The sequence below is a fragment of the Arachis hypogaea genome, chromosome 17 (genome assembly GCF_003086295.3).
Source record: "Arachis hypogaea cultivar Tifrunner chromosome 17, arahy.Tifrunner.gnm2.J5K5, whole genome shotgun sequence".
Lineage (NCBI taxonomy): Eukaryota > Viridiplantae > Streptophyta > Magnoliopsida > Fabales > Fabaceae > Arachis > Arachis hypogaea.
In genome coordinates, this window is record NC_092052.1 from 126,705,149 (window position 1) to 126,723,701 (window position 18,553).

General features: G+C 31.5%; 2 protein-coding genes across 2 annotated transcripts; both read right to left on the minus strand.

Moving 5' to 3' along the window:
- Positions 1–12,527: 12,527 nt before the first annotated feature.
- LOC140180749 (uncharacterized) lies at positions 12,528–15,221 on the minus strand. The gene is made up of 5 exons (XM_072222041.1): positions 14,737–15,221; positions 14,041–14,123; positions 13,595–13,950; positions 13,068–13,194; positions 12,528–12,820 (listed from the first exon to the last, which is right to left on the minus strand). The coding sequence occupies exons 1-5, from the start codon at positions 15,219–15,221 to the stop codon at positions 12,528–12,530; spliced, it is 1,344 nt and encodes a 447-aa protein (XP_072078142.1).
- Positions 15,222–15,245: 24 nt separating this feature from the next.
- Positions 15,246–16,019, minus strand: LOC140180750 (uncharacterized). The gene is made up of 3 exons (XM_072222042.1): positions 15,859–16,019; positions 15,623–15,816; positions 15,246–15,544 (listed from the first exon to the last, which is right to left on the minus strand). Exons 1-3 carry the CDS (start codon positions 16,017–16,019, stop codon positions 15,246–15,248), a joined length of 654 nt encoding a protein of 217 aa, XP_072078143.1.
- Between the last annotated feature and the right edge of the window lie 2,534 nt (positions 16,020–18,553).

Here is an 18,553-nt window from a genome sequence, read left to right on the forward strand (position 1 = left end):
TTCTTATTTCGAGTTTCCATCGCCGCATCGTTTGTGGCCACGCGACCACCGCGTCGAGTTCTACGATTCTACAGGAACAATTTTATAGGTAAGCCACTTTATCACCCCAATTGCTCTATCCCTTCCCATTTTCGAAATTCATTGAGGTGGTGTTGAGATTTTGTGGGTTTTGGTACCTTAGGTTCAATCTAGCTTACAAAACTCGTTGGATTTGGTTCGTTTGGTCCGTGGGTGCGGTAAGGATCCTCAACCCTAGTTAAATTCTTGAATTGGTGTTTTGGGCATTGAATGTGGGTGTATATATGTTGTATATATGTAATAGGTGTGTATATGTGTATGTTGGAACTTAAATGGTAAGCTTTGGAGTTTGGTGGAGGTTGAGTGCTTTTGTTTGGGTGACTTTGGACCTTGGGTCACTGTGTTTGGCTTGGTGGGGTTGTCTCGGGAACCACGTGAAAATCGGCTAAGGTATAGTTTTGATTTCCTGTATTTAAAGTGTAATGTAATGTGAAAACTTAGGCTAGAGACCCTAAGATAGGAATTGAATTGTTTTGGTTGATTGGTTGGTATGGATTGTATTATTAAATATGTGGTTAGTGATGTTGGAAGTTGTAGCTTGATTGTGTGATGTGATTAACTTGATATCATGTTGGGGGCTAAGTGGATGAGTAATTGATAATGCTTGTTGTGTATTATTGAACTTGGAAAGATTGGAAATTGTGGATGATGTTCTTGTTGATGGAGTATGTAATTGGTATGTGATATTAATTTGTATGTATAATAGTTGATCAAGTTGAGTATTGTTGGAAATTGAAGTATTGCGTGATGTTGAATTTGGAATATTGAATATGAGTTGAGATTCAATTATTGAGTTATGATTGATGAAGGATGAGAATTGGTAGGATGTAGATATTATGAGGGAGTTGAAAATATTGGTTGAGAATGTTTGATGTTGAATTGGTAAGTTTTGGGTGTTTTTTAAAAGGTTTGGAAACTTGTATGTTTTGAATTAGGAGATTTGTGAAGTTTTGTTAAACTATGATTTTCAACCCAACTTTGGTGGAGCATAACTTAATCTCGGAACCCCCAATTAGTATCAAACTTCTTTAGAAATAAAATTGGGTCCGAGATGTTTATGCTGTTTGAAGAACGGAGGAAAAATATTTTGAAATGAGGAAGCTATGCTCGATCGAAGTTCGGTGCGTAAACTGAAAAATTAGGGCTCAGCAGCTTTTTGTGTTGCTGCATTATATGCATACGCATACAGCCCATACGCGGGCAAAATCGCATGCCCACGCGTAAATGTGACATGGAGATTTTGCGTACGCAAAATTCTCATGCGCGACCAGTCGATTCTACCTGGTCCGCATGCGTACGCGAAAAAGAGCCATGCGTACGCGTAATGGGCCAACATGCATGCTCACGCGCACGCGTGACTTGGTATTTCTTTGGCGTTCACGCGCACGCGTGACCCACGTGTACGCGTGACCTGGTTTCCAGCAAACATGTGTTTTGTGCTTTTAAAACCAAATTTTAAACTTCTAAACCCCCATTTTCATCCTTTAAGTACTATATCACAATAGAATGCCTAGTAATTAAGAAGAAGTTAGGGAAGGGGGTAACTTGTGGATGAAGAAAAGAGAAAATTATGAGGAATCATGAGTAATAATGATTGTATGAGTTGCTGAGGATGATGGTGAAATTGCTTTGTGTGTTATGAGCCGGATGGCTGTGATAAACATTGAATTAGGACTGGGCATGTATATACATATGATTCATGATTAAATGATTATGATTGATTGAGGAAGCTTGAACATGTGGCGAGTATGCCGGGGTTGCCTATATGAGTTAATGAATGAATGTAGTAAATGAATCATGATGGAAAATGTTGGATAACTATGCTTGTATTTCTCTCTCTGGTTGTAAGGGTGACAGGGTACAGATACCCTCTAATGGTGACAGGCACAGATACCCTCTAATGGTGACAAGACACAGATACCCTCTAATGGTGACAGGGCACAGATACCCTCTAATGGTGACAGGGCAAGGATTTCCTCTAATGTTATTAAGGCACAACAGAGAGACTAATGGTGACAGGGCACGGATTTCCTCTAATGTTATTAAGGCACAACAGAGAGATTATGCCCGAGTTAGCTACCGGACACGTCGGGTTGGCTTGATAACCGACAGATGAGACTCATCAGCCACTAGGACAGGCATGCATCATATGCATTTATATGTTTGTTTGGTGTGATTTGTTTGGAATGTCTAATTGTCTGCATAAATACTTGCTACTTGTTTAACTGTTGTATCTGCTTCCTGTTTGTAATTTCCTTACTTGATATAATTGTGTTTGCAATATAAAATTACCGGTGGCGGTTGGGAGGTTCGGGGGAGTTGGAAAGTGGAGTTTTAGTTAGACCGAAGACCCTTAGTTAGTTGCCTATTTTCATTTCTCATGGTTTAGTTATGTTTATAAGCTTTAATTATATGTTGGAAGTTCTAAGATTGCCTTCGGCTTTTCCAGGACATTATATGTTAGATATGTGGGCACTATTACCATGCTGAGAACCTCTGGTTCTCACCCATGTGGATTTTGTGATTTTCAGATGCAAGATGTGAGACTTCTCACTGAGGCATGCTGGAAGCTTCTGATGTCGCGAAGATCTTTATCTTTTGGGCTTTATTTTGGTTATTTGTACTTAGTTTGACACTTATATTCTCCACTGTTTATATATATATATATATATATTGTATTAACTCCTCATAGAGGTTATTTTGGAGAAACAGGTTATATAATTCTGTCTTTTGGATTTTATTTTGGGGTTCTCCTATGTGTGTGTATATATATATATGTGTGTGTATATATATATATATATATATATATATATATATATATATATATATATATATATATATATGCTCAGACCGGTTATCTTCGCGAACCGAGTCTTGAGTTTTGTTATTTGTATTTTGGCACTCTTCTGTTTATATGTATGTATGTCCGTATCAACTCATCCTTGTCTGCTTCGGTTATGTTATCGATTTTTGGAGTGCTGCGCTTTTCGATTTGATGAATTTGCTTTACTTTTTTCTTCAAAGGCTCCTAGTTAAAAATCTTTTTCACTATTACTAAATATATAAAATTTTACTTTAGAGGTCGTAATACCTTACCACCTCTGTCTTATGACTTAAGTATAAGGATCTATGTGGTAGGGTGTTACAAGCGGCGACGCTTGGTCATGAGCCAGTATCTTGCAGTAGTAGTTTTGGTGTCGTGAATCGCAATGACGGCGGGAGCACGAATTCATGAAAAACGCACAGCTGCGACTGCAAGGTTGCATAGAGACAACGACAGCGAAATAACGGGGATGTAGTGCGATGACGTCCATGGCTTCTTACAATGTCGACATAATGAAGAGAGAACGTGAGACAGCTTTAACAATGGGCGAGGGTGTACTATAGGTGGGTCGGTGGGAGCGGCTGAGCGCCGGAGGGGGAGGAGCGTTGGGCTAACCGGCGAAAGTGGAGGCGTGTCGGGCTAAGCAAAAGAGGGGATGAGCGTTGGGATGAACGACGATGTGAGTGGAGGAGGGTTGAAAAGGAATAGGAACATTGTCTAACCCTAATAATTTAAATTCAAAAATTGATTATTCTAATGAATTGAGAATCTGATTTTAATAATTAATTTAACCTTCTTTTTTTAAACTGTTGTTCAACATTTACATGTTCACCTATACTCTCTCATTTGAAAATCAAACTCATTTTGGTCTGATTTACAAATGAAAGAAAAATGAGAATTAGAATTCTCAAAAAAATTTAAATAATTTATTTTTAGTTGTTCCAAAATAAGAAAAAGAATTTAACTCTTGAGTGAATTTTAATTCCTAACATTTCAAACAGGCTCTTAAGGTTTAATTATTCTGTTCGTTTTTATAATTTCACTAAATTTTCAATTAAAGTTTTATACTTTTTTTTCTTTCAATTAAATACCTACACCAAAATTTTTAAATAATAAATTTAAAAATGAATTATTTTTAATGTGATATATAATTGATTATTTGTATAAATTAATATAAAAATTAAAATTATATTTAATATATTCAAAATTAGAAATATTTAAAGATCAAGATTCTTTTATTTATTTAACATTTTAGTTTTTATTTTTTACTAAAATGTTTGCTCTAAGTATTTTGCATTAAAAAATTCATTCCTTTCGGCCGACAAGAAATAATAAAAGAGGGAATGTCATGAGACAATATTTTAAATGAAAAATAAAAAATTAATTAGTATTAATTTAAAATTTTAATTTTGATGTTTATTAAAAAATTTAAAAATGTTAATTACTTAATTCTTAATATTTTCTAACAAAAAGTACTAGTATATTTTGCTAAAATTTAAATTATTTTAATTTTAATTTTGGAGATCTAAATTTTTTTTGGTGTCTAGAGTATGTTCGCCATTCTCTATGTAATGTATGAGTTTCATTGTACTTCTCGGCAAATTTTAAGTAAATTTGTCCAAATATAAAAACTTGTAGTCCCTCTCAGATTTCACTTTTCACTTTTTACTATTTATTTTTGTCCTCTTTTGTCTTATTTCTCATTTTGGTTGTTTTGATATTTTTATCTCTTCAATTTGTCACTTTAAGTAATTCTGTTCTTTTATTTCTTTTTAATTTAATTTATTGTTCTATTATTTTATGATTTTATCATATTTATCTAGTTAGATTAACTTTTCTTGTTAGTTTGATAATTATTTGGTTTGATAATTAGATGATATAGTTAGTTTAGATTATCATTTATTATTAGTTTAGATAATGTTAAACGATCATGTGATTATAGTAGGAGATTAATAGATGTTAGTTAATAAAAAATTTATTTTGTTTATGATTTTATTTGAACTAATTATAATTTAGGGTAAAATTATAGTTTATGGGCTAGGTATTTAGATTTATTTTCAATGTATTTGATAATAAGTTAGATAATTTTAAATTATTTTATTTAGATTATTGAAGTGTGTTAATAAGTATCTTTCTCATGTCCTTGTTCTTGAAGTGTGTCATGAAGTTGGCAGCAATATGTCTTACACAAAACGCTTGAAAGGCATGTGGCGGTTTTCATATACTTCTATCAGCGTTCAATGCAGCAACAAGCGATTTGTGTCTGTCTAAAATCACCAACAGGCCTAGTTGAGGTGTCACATACTGCCTCAGATAAGAAAGAAAAAATGACCAAGTCTTTTTCGTCTCATCCTCGATCACGGCAAAAGCAATAGGCAATATATTTGAATTGCCATCTTGAGCAATAGCTATAAGTAAAGTGTCTCCATATTTACCATACAAGTGAGTGCCATCAATGGAAATAAGTGGTTTGCAGTGCTTAAAAGTCTTAACACAAGAAAGAAATGTCCAGAACACTCGATGAAACATGACACTATCAACTAAAGCAAGCAAAAGTTGTGTTACAAGTTGCACCCAAGTACCTAACTAACTAGTGTTGTTATAATATATAAGTGATGAATTAATTAAGCATAGATAAGAAAAGGCAATGTAATGAATCTTACCAGATAAGTACATCTGTATTGCGAATAACCAACGAAAAAGTTCGTTGTATGATTCCTTCCAATCTCCATATATTCTAGCAATGACTATTTGCTTTGCAAGTCATATCTTTCTGTACGACACTTTGTAACCGAAGTGATTCTCCACACTTCCTTACAAAATCCTTATACTGATGGTTGGATCTGCTTTGACAATTGTAAATATGTACTAAGCAATTACCTTTAAGTCTAACCTTCTATAGTCTTGACCCATTGATGTTTGCATGCAAGTATGGAGATGATTGTATCTCCTCACCTCCCATTTTTTCTACTTTCGACAATAAGATATGCGTATGTTCTATCAAAAACCAGACCAAAAGAAGATGTACTGTACAACATACTTCAATTGATCACTTTTTAGTATCTTATACTCCATAACCCTCTAAATGTTATATGTCTTAACTAACATAATAACTTTCTCATAGGTGAGATCATCTTCGGGGCCTCCTAGAATAAATAAGAAGTCATTGTTTCGAGATTCAGTGTGAAAAAGTGATCCAGCCGATCATATGATCGAAAATGATAGGCTGTGTCAACACGATTTGTGTGTCACTGAAGTAGTTCATCTCTTCCTCCTTCTCATCTGAAATTTTCGTTGGTTCAACTTCAGTATCTTCACCGTCATCAGGATTAACTTGATAAAGATCCATCATCGGGTCTCTAATAGCAGAACTCTCATGACTTTTAACATTAGCTTGCATCATACCATCATTAGAATTCTCGACATTTGATCCCTCTTGATTACCTTTAGGTGGCCTATTTAGGTCAACCATCGTCCTTCTAATATTTATTCTAACTGCCCCACTTAAAAGGGTATCATTAACAATATCCGCAGAAGTTCCTCCATCCAAGTCGACTAGAAAAAAAAAAATAATTCCAACAGATGGACATTTGTCCAATAGTTGTGTCAAACCCTAATAAGCAAGGTTGCGAGAACCGGACCGGTCAATAAACCGGTGAGGTCACTGGTTCAATAGTTTACTGGTTCGACCGGGGTTCAACCAGGGTTCAATCGGTTTAATTAAATATTAAATAAAATTATTAAACTTAATAAAATTCAATAATTTATAACTTAATAAAATTTAATATTTCACATAATAAATTATCCATTACTTAAGATTAGAGGTTCACAAACAACTTCAAACATCAAAATTGATAACTAAACAAAAAATAAAACAGCAAAATTCATGAAATAGCAACTCAAAATTGAAGCAGCAAAATTGAAGCAGCAAAAATTGAACTCAGATTCATGAAGCAGCAAAATTCATGAAACAACAACTCAAAATTGAAGCAGCAAAAATTAAACTCAGATTCATGAAGCAGCAAAATTGAAGAAACAGCAACTCAAAATTGAAGCAGCAAAATTGAAGCAGCAAAAATTGAAGCAGCAAAAATTGAACTCAGATTCATCAAGCAGCAAAATTGAAGCAGCAAAAATAATCCCCAACTGCCTTCAACGCATCATAATAGAAAGCCAAAAACAGATTCAAGATTCATCAAACAGAAACCAAAATCATGTAATCCAGATAAACATGAAGCAGCAACTCAAAATCATGTAATCCAGATAAACATCAAAGAGCATGTTTTCTGTGATAGAGAGGAACAGAAACATAAACAGAAATAGGAACATGAACAGAAATAGGAACATGAACTCAAATAGGAATAGAACCATGAACAGAAACATACCCGCATACATGAACCGAGGTGGAAGGCAGAGTATTACTGGCGACGACGGTGGAGGTGGAGAGCTAGGCGACGACGGTGGAGGTGGCGAGCTGGGCGACGGCGATGGAGGAGAGGAGCTCCGCGACGGCGATGGAGGAGAGGTGCGACGGTGGAGGTGGCGAGTTGGGCGACTACGATGGAGGAGAGGAGCTCCGCGACGGCGATGAGGGGCTGTGGGAGGGTGAGAGGGTGAGAGTTGAGAGATACTGAGATACTGAGGGTGGTGGCTATTAGGGTTTGTGCATAGCTGATAGCCCTTTTCTTTTTTCTTTTTTTTTCCCTTCAAAACGACGCCGTTTTGAAGTTTAATATGCAAACCAATAAACCGTGAAAAAACCGGACGGTTCTCCCGGTTCACCAGTTAACCGCCGGTTCGACCAGTTTTTTCACCGGTTTTTTGCCAGCCGGTTTCTGACCTTACCCGGACAGGTTAGGTGGCCGGTTTCCGATTTTTCCGATTGAACCGGTCGGTCCGGTTCGGTTTTCAGAACCATGCTAATAAGACGTATGTCCTTGTCATCATGTAACCGATACCTAATTCACAAAAACATAAAACCTTATCAAAATTATCATCAAATAAAAGAATAACAAAATAATAATTGTAATCTATGATATACTTTTTTTAAAACAAAGTGTTATCTACTTCGGATGGATATATGTAGTAATTTTTTTTACGATTTTCGTGTGTTGTTGACCAATGGCATGCAATATCAAATTCTTCAATGCAGTTAGACTTTCGACTTTAGATGGCATATATACAAATACTGGTTGAGAAGAACTAAACACGATAGATTTCTCTTGATCATATATTATTTTACCATTATAATGAATGGATAATAATAGAATTTTAGACAATATATAGATTAAACAGAAGATAAAAAAAAAAGATGAGTCACTAGTAGTGATTTTGGTGACTGACTAGCCTTGGTGAGAAAGCAGTTTAAAATTTATCCAGAAGTACGGCGAACTATATACATTACACGAAGTTTGCCGTGGGAGTGACCAACCTTGTAAAAATGACAAGATTTGTCGAAGGAGGCGGCAAACTTGTTCTAAACGCAAAAAAAAAAAAAAAAAATGGATCTTTGAAATTAAAGTTAGAATAATATATTCTATCTATTCTATTATATAAAAATCGGATTTTTGCACTTAATGATGGAGCTGACGTGGCATGCTTCTGAGAGTGTTTTCCGATTTATTTCTTTTAACTCATTAAATACAAGTTATTACGATAAACTAACTATATCAACTAATTGATTTGATTAGATATTTAAATATCATATAATTTATTATAATTTATATCAATTTGATTTGGTAATATTTCCTAATTCATTTATTTTAATATTCTGTTAGTATTTTTTAATTTAATTCTTTTAATTTATTAAACCAAATTTATTGTGTGTACTAATTAATTAATTTGATTAATTTATTAGTCATTAAATAATAAATTTATGAATAAAATAGACAATTGAGATATTTTTAACTAATAATTAAATCAAATCAAATCAAATAATATATATTAAGCTAAATTCAAATCATGTGAATTAAAGACTAAATTAAAATAAGATAATTTCTTACTTATTCAAGTTGAGTGCAATAAATAATTAATTTTGTTAGATAATCATAGTTGTCTGGTCTACTATATATAGATGGCCACACAAAATTATAAGAATCATAATTTTTATTACTCTTACTATTTCAACTCTTCTTTTCTTCTTCTTTTTATATATATATATATATATATATATATATATATATATATATATATAATTTCTTTTATGTATAAATGTACCCAAAATGAGAAAGTACGGATGAGTGTTTTATTGATTGTTTATTTGATGAATATATCTTAATTTAGGCATTCTACTAATATGGATGGAAGTTGACCTGTAGCAATTCAAAGTGGCCAATGTATTTTTTTATAGTATTAGATAGAAGAATATTTGTTAAAATGAATATACCCATTGTAATTATTTTTTTCAATTGTTATATTTTTATGTTAGTCGTGTAAATTTTTGAAGGCACAAGATAATAAAATAGGTTGACTTTAATATCATTAGAAGCTAAATTTAATGGTTCAAATAAGCACCACTAATTATGTTAAAAAAGTAATTTGTAATAATAATGTGATTTACATATTAATTTTTTGAGTAAATTCATTTCAAAATGTAGAAATTAGACTCAATTACGCTAAAATTTTAAAGGTAATATAGAATTTGACAACAAATTTAACACTCATTAAGGAAATAAATTTATTTATAGCTATTTTCTAATTATAAATAATAACAAGACTTATGGAAAAATATTAATGTCATCATTCTTATTAATTAAATCATAGTATTAGGTAGTTGATAGTTTCATAGGCAAAAATTATTAAGTAATTACGTAAAAATTAGCAACGAACAAGTAATAAGAATTTAGAAAAAATATATTATATAATACCAATTTCATAATTAAAATATGTCTCATATCATATTCTCATATATTCTATTTAATATCTATTTTATTATATAAAAATAAAGTTTCTGCACTTAATGATGGAGTTGACGTGACATGCATGCTTATAAGAGTGTTTAGCGATTTGTTTCCTTTAACTCATTAAATACAATTTATTATGATAAATCAATTATATCAACTAATTGATTTGATTAGATATTTAAATATCACATAATTTATTATCATTTATATCAAATTGATTTGGTAGTATTTTTAATTTATTTCTTTTAATGTTTTGTTAGTATTTTTTTATTTATTTTTTTAATTTATTAAATTAAATTAATTATACTAATTATCTGTATTAATTAATTAATTAGATTAATTAATTAATCATTAAAATAACAAATCTATGCATAAAATAGGTTCTCAATATATTTTTCACTAATAATTAAATCAAATCAAATCATATATATCTATTCTATTATATAAAAATCAGATTTCTACACTTAATGATGGAGCTGACATGGCATGCTTCTGAGAGTGTTTCTCGATTTATTTCTTTTAATTCTGTAAAGCAAATTAACTATAACTAATTAATAATATCAATTAATTAATTTGATTAGACATTCAAATTTCACAATTAATTATACTAATTAATTAATTTATTAATTATATTAATTATTTGATTTGATTTGATAGGAGTAAATATCAAATTATTTTAGTAAATAATAAATATAATAACAAAATACATGAATTAATTTAATTAGTTTATTTTTTCAATGTCATCTATTTATACGAAATCATAATATGTTTTTTACTCATTCCTTCTCTTTTCTCTCTTTCTTTCTCTCTCTCTTGTGTTTAGGGTACAATTTTTGTAATTTATTTAGTTTTTATTTCTTTTATCACTACTTATATATTTCATTTTTTTTATATTTTTTAAAGATTTTTGTCTATTTTAGTTGTTCATTATTAGGCACATATTTTTTTCCTTCTAACTTTTGATTAACAAAAGATATGTGTCTTTTTTACGGTATTTTTAAATAATCTTACTATAATTTTGTTTTAATATTCTCTTTTATCATGTGTACTTTATGTGTTTAAAGAGCTGACTTAAAGTTATAATATGATATATAAAATTATAGTATGATTTATAGTATGCTAAAATATTAGGACATTATCGTATAGATATTTTTGAATTTGTCCATTAAATTCAATCATATAGGATCTTGAAAATTATGCAATTATATAATTATTTATTTTTTCATATAATTATTGTATTGGTCATTTGCATTAGTAAGACTATTTTTATTATTAATATTTATAAATATACTATTATATATATAATTAATTAAATCATCTTATTCATTTAAGTTTAATTCTATTGAATTCATTATTCGAAGTGTCATCGTTATTTCTATTTTTAAAGATTTTTTTAATATTATTTAACAATTATAATAACATGATAATAGTTAAAAAAAGACAGAACAAAATTTTTTTTAATATAAAAATAGGACAAAAAGAATAAATTTATTTAATAACTTTTTCAGAATATATATGTTTCTTCTTTATAGATAATTATTGTAAGGCATCAAAAACTCTGACAATTATTAAGAATAAATGATCGTTATAAAAATAATGGCAATTTAAATGATATACAAATAAACCATGCCAAACATAACCTACAACTTAAAAAGGTTACTTATGAAAGAATATAGTTTATAACATTTATTTCTTATATATATATATATGCAATTTTACTCTTTTTTTTATGATAAAATTCTACTTGTGATGCTAATTCTTCTAATAATGTAAATGCGGATAATTATATTTTTACTTTTTGATATAATCGATATATTATTAATAATGAATAGTAATTAACCCCTCATATTTTTAATCAAAACATTTTGACGATAGTTTTTATTTATTGATGTTAATGGTTGATTGTTTCTTTAAAATAAAATGCATTATAATTTTAAGTTATTTCATAATTAACAATAATGCTTGATTAATTTTTTAAAAATAAATTATATTATGATTTTAGGTTATTTTACGACACATAATTAATGTTAATAATACTAAATTACTCTAAATTGTCTATTTTCTATGGTTAGTAGTTAATTCCAAATTGAAAAGATTTTGTTGAATTGTTGAATAGTCCAAGTATAATTGAGGTCGTTAATTTAGTTAATTTGTTTATTAATATATTTTATCAAAAGCATGAATAATAAATAAGATAAAAAAATAATTAAAAAATAAAATATTAGTAATTACTTAAAATAAATAAAAATAAATTATAGTGTATTATTTTATTTAAATTATTAATAACTAGTGTATGACCCCGTGCTCAGCACGGAAAAATTTATAAAAGTAAAAAAAAAAATATATGCTTCGATATTTAAAATAAAAGTACAAAATAATTATTATTTTAAGAAATTTATAAAATTATTATCAAAATCAAAGTTTAACTTAAAAAAAGTGAGTAATAATTATTTTATATTTTTTAAAGTAAAATAATTACATTAGAATACTATTTTTTCAAAGACTTCTCTATAAACAACATTGATGGTTGAATTTGCAGACATTCTTACGTGATTCATAAGTAAAACTTTTAAACCTCTCTTACTCTTAACTCTTGAAAGTGCCATATATAGTTGGCCATGTGTAAAAACTGGTTTGGACAAATACAATCCAACATGAGATAAAGTTTGTCCCTGAGACTTATTAATTGTCATGGCAAAAGATACTATTATGGGAAACTGTCTTCATTGGAATCTAACTGCGACGGTTTCATTTGTTGGTACCATATTCATTCTTGGAATCAAAGCAATATGACCAACATTGTTACCCGTTAAGATTTCATATTCTATGACATGATTTCCAAGCTTCCTAACTTGTAGCCTTGTACCATTACAAAGACCACTGGATTTGTCAATATTCCTCAGTAACATCACCAGAACACCAACCTTGAGTATTAATTTATGTGGAGGCAAACCAGAGCAATTTATGCTATTCAGTAATTCAGGACTATAGATATCTAGTTGACTCTCCATATTCCCTTCATCCATACAAATGGAATCCGAACTAAGATATAATTTTTCCCCTCTAGGAATGATAGCCATTAGATGGTTGTTGACCTCTTCAACGATGTCTAGTGTGGGAGCCAGTATAGTTCTTGCTTTGAAAAAAATCCTTTGAGGACATATTTTCCAAAATATTTGGATAAGAAAAATGAACCAACTCATCAAATGCCTGGTCCGAAGAAGGAATAACAATATCTCCTGGAAGACATATCTCAGATTCACCATCCATATTGTCACCTATTAGACCATCACCAACTTTCAATAACCACTCACCAAATTGCTCTGTCTCATCTTGATCTGAAGCAGTCGTCCCTACAGAGAGTCTCATGTTTTTTGTTAGTTTGAGCACCTGACAAAACTTTCAAAGGTAACACGAATTCACAGTTGAATGAACGATGTCTTGTCTCGATCCTCGTGGAATGACAGGAAAAATTTGTCTAAAGTCTCCACCTAGTACAACCACTTTTCCTCCAAAGGGAAAATCTTTGCTATATGTTGGAGAACACCTCATGATATCACCCAAGCATTTATCAGCGCTTCATAGCAGTACCTACTAACCATTGGAGCCTCATCCCAAATTATAAGTTTGGCTTTCAACGGCAACATTGCTTGAGGGGAACTAGGTTTGATGTTACATACAGAATCCTCAGTTATATTCAGCAGTATTTTGAACCTTGAGTGTGTCGTTCTTCCATTGGGAAGAAGTAAAGATGCAATACCACTCGAAGCAACATTTAATACTATATCACCCCTTGAGCAAATCTCAGCAGACATAGGGTTCCAGAGAAATGTTTTTCCAGTATCCCCATGACCATACACAAAGAAAAACCCCCTTCATCATAATACACAGCTGTAACAATTTTATCGAATGCATATCTCTGCTCAGGTGTTGCGATGGCTAACATGTCTGAGGCATTTTTCTTTAAATCATCCATGTTAAAGTTTAGCTCTTCCCTAATAACACTTTCGGTTAACAAAGAACTATCAACTTCAGTTGCTAAAGGCATAGGAGGATAGTCTTTCAAGGTTTTACCATAGGAATGTAAGATATTGTCTATATCCATTAAACACAACTGCTTAATCTCATCATCTGACATTGTTAACTCTGCATATTATACAATACTATAAAAATTCAATTAAACTAAAAATGATCAATAAGGAAAAACTTTTATAATTGTAATTAATAAAAACTCACCCCTCATGTTCATCACGGCTCTTTGTCGATACAAAATATCATCTGAGAGTTCATGCCAACATCTATCCCAGACATGTTCTGGTCTTGAGATATTGTTAGATGTTAATAGAATGACAAATAACCTCCTAACATATGATCCTGAGGCCCATGAGATTGCTTCCTTAATTGCATCAATAAATTCTTTGTCATCTTACAAGAGTTCAAGGACGAAGCATGCATCTCTATACATAGCATAAATTGTTCCTCCTACTGTTCTTATATCTCGAAAACTCATACATCCTCTTTGAGTATTCAAGAGAAGTCGTTGGTAATATTCTTCAGTATTTGCTGCAAAAAACTTGGTTAAAATCCCACTTTTAAGTTGTTAAATGGATTAAGCTACGCTATTTTAATTATTATGTAGCTACACATCCGCATAAGAATAAGTTTCCTAAAAAATATAGAAAATAAAAAATTGTATAATCTACAGATTATAACTGTTGAAAGTTATTTAAACATTTATTTTTTAGTGTAGATAAATCGAATAAAATGGACGTGGGGTACAGGCTATTAAGATTTTAAATTTAAATCATTAAATAAGTAAGATCAAAATTGAATATAAACTTGTCATTACCTGCAGGTACATGAGTCAACCTTCCAATTGCGAAGCTTTTCTTTCGAGAAAACCACTGTGAAGAATCGTCCTTCTAAACAAACTTGGTTGGAAACTCAAGATAAGTCAGACTTCGAGCATAGGGATATGACATGTTCGCCGCCATCCATCCCAAAAACATGGACTTATGAGATATTGCTCTTTCGACGATATCATTCACATTAGAAGTTTCACCAGAAACCAAAGGTTGCTCATCCTCCAAATGGAATGGAAGTCTAATCACAAATGGTTCTTTCTCTTGGATTTCGTATCCAAATAGACGCCAGACTGCCTCACATGCCGAAATGTACCTACAATTGTAGTAATTCCTAATTTCGTCAACAACTTGTGTGGCTTTTGACAGATCACCAGCATTGTATAGAGTAGCTGTTACGCAGTCATTACCCTTGTGTACATACTTAAACAGATACTTAATAGAACTTGTTTGACATGTGTATTCTACATTTATGTGGCACCCAAACTTGAGCAACAATTCTGGATTATACGGAACAATGAACTTATTGTCTAGTACACATTCCCTTTTCTTCATTGTTTGACCGTTATCAGTATACCTTTATTTGGGAAATCTGGCCTCATCAATGAGTGTTCGCTGTCTAAACTCTTTAGGATAGAACTTTGAACAGGATCCATTCTTCATGCAAGGTGAATTCTTGTTGTACGGACCACATGGACCATGTACCATGTAATTTTGAATAGCTCCATGTAGATTTGGCCTTTCATTTTCATCAGGAATCTCAGCTGTTATATGTTTGTCTATGTCATCTGGTGTTTGTGGCTTGAACTCGTTACTCATGAATAAAAGGATATGTGCATGCGGAAGCCCTCTCTTTTGAAACCCTACAGTGCAAACGTCTGAAAATTGAAAAAGACAAATGAGCAAAGCATTACAACATAAGATTTTAATAAAGCGTTGCATAAATACAGACTTACATCCCAAAATTTTGCCAAAGATTTTTTCCTCTTTTAGGTCATCAATCAAACCATCAAGCTTGATCTTGAAAACTCGACACAATATATCAGGACGGTCTTCTGCCTTCAATCCAATGGAAGTCACTTCTCTTTTTATCTCATCCCATTCAGGGTTACAGGTCATGGTGATAAAATAGCTAGGATATCCTGCATATCTGCAAATTATAAATGCATCTTTACAATTATTCATCATATACCTAGGTCCACCAGTAAAAGTACTAGGAAGAATGATTCTTTTGCCAAGCCTTGCAGCATCTACATCCCCGATTATAAGACTTTCATGTAGACATTTGTATTTATCAACCCTCAACTGTGGTTGTTTACACCTAAAGAATTTTAACCTCTCTGATTCCACCATTGTGTAGGCATCTACCAGAAACTGTTGGAATAATCTCTTTGATCTCAGAATTAATGGAGATTCACCCGTCCTTTTTTGTAGTCGAAAAGCAAAGAATTGTCGCAAAGTGATTGTTTTGTTTTTCTTTGTTAAGCCTAGCAGAGATAGAATCTGATGTTTCAATACCTAAACAAAATCCATCCTCTCCATACGGAAACAACAATGGATATTGCAAGGCTAAATAAGATGGATGAAAAACATCAATCCGCTGGAGCTTTCTAGATTGACTCTCTATAATAATATCTCTATCTTCGCTAAGTTGTTCGACATTGCCAATAATCAATGCAGCCACTTCAGATGCAGATGGCAAGTTGTATGTCTTGCCATCTTTAGTCCTTTTACTAATCAACTTAAACTTTATGTTTGTGCAATTTTTCTGTTGGTACCTATCTCTTGCATAGCAAAAACTCTTTGCCAAACTATTATATTTGTCTAGCATGTTTCTTAATATTGCAACAATTTCTCTATCCCGCTCATTTATAGCTTTATTGGAGCTATGAAAAAAAATAATAAAATTTATGTTATTTTCTCTCACAGATAAGAAATAACTAAAAAATTTGACTGGTTGCATGAAAATTACTGAAGTGTGCCTATTCGATTATCAATCTCATTTTCTGTGTCATAGACATATAGCTGGGCAAATGTTGGTCGCAAACTATCAGGAGGAAGTAAGCTACCAATGCTATGGTAGTTTTGACCCCCAAGCTTAAAAATTGGAGGAGCAGTCCCATTGTTCACCCCTCGGTCAATTTTTCTGGCCATTGATGTAAAACAAAACATTGAATTAAATGTCCTTATATTTTTCGTTAGATTATTGGCGGGTCCTTGTACACTGGAGTATGCTAGAATTGTAATAAATCTATGTTATATAAATGATTTTCGATGAAGTATACCTTTTGTTAAATATTGGTGTATGAATCATTTGGCAATCATTAATTATACGTACTATTTGTTAACACGGACAGTGGAGTTTTTGTCAATGAGGGATCCGTCCGTAGAGTTAAAGATTTAGATCTTATCTCTGATGTAGAAGGTCTTACATAATTAGGAGGAGTATTTTCCTGTCCAATTCCATGCGAGGCACAGTGTAAACCATACATAGATAGTTGCTTCCCTATGAATGAGTAATGAGAAATATATAGAAAATTTTCATCATTAAACTGATATAAATTAAATTTAGATAAATATGAGTCAATTACAGTGAGAAAAATGTCACCTTTATCTTCACTGGATTGTAAACTGAGAATATTAGATGAGGTACCAATTTCTCGACACACTGTTCTTTGACTTGTAGTAATCTGATGCACATTTTTATGTACGTCAAAATTTGTATTATTATTGTTCTTCGACACTTTTAAGTCAATGAAACCCTTTTATTTGGTTAATTATGTTTAACTCTTGCTATATGTTATGCTTTGAAAGAGATGGTTAGGCTTATTTAAAATCAATTATCTTTAACCTATTAGGCTAACTGAATCATGAATGATAGAATTCAACAACAAAATTTATCAAGAAATAATACAAATAATTAGTTTATACCATTATTTTCTTAGACAGAGTATGTAGTGTGTCAATGTTAAAAAAGTATCGTGAGTCATACCTTGGTACATAGAACCCGTAGTCTTCAACGCAATTGGGACAGAAATATCTTTTCTCAAGTTCCCTTAAGCCACGACGACACTTCTTACATCCTTTGTACCACCAACCAAACTCGGTCTCAACTTCCTTAATTGTCCCAGCAGTAACAAATACAGCATCCTAAAATCAATGGATGTAAGGGTACAACACAACAATTGAGATTATGATCCAACAAACATTAGACATAATAATTGAAAAAAAAGGAAGATTAATAAAGAAAGAATTTTACTTGATTATGCTCCTTTATCTCGGCAATTATTTTGTAGACTGATAGACGCAAAAAATCTTCCTCAATTGAAACAGGTTGATCACAGACCAGCAGCATTATGCTTTGTCCGTCAACAGGATCCAATTTGTTCACCCTTACATTTTTAAATCAAAATTTATGAAATTTGATAATAGTTAAATAATCAAAAGCCTTGTATAAATATTCTGCTGGCCACACTACTGATCTATATACTGTACTTTGTAAAGAAATTCCTGGCAGCTGGAAACTCAACATTGATAAATAGTTTCGAATTGTAGATTATGTTAGAAACACCCATGACCCCTACAAAAAGACATAACAAATTAAAGAAAATACCAGAAGCATATGATGACACAAAACATGCATTCAAATACCAGTAAAATAAACAAACCACTATAAAATTTCATCTTGCCCATTTGGAGAATAACCACATAGATAAGACATGGGTGTTCCTCCAAATATTTGATCAAGTTAAAAGCCAAAGTCTGCCACAACGTTACCCTTAATTTCTGTCCACCCCTATAAGAAATAGCAATGCTTGTAAAGTAAAGAGAGGCACAAAATTGCAAAATAAGATTTTAAAACAAAAGCCACTATCAAAAAGATATTA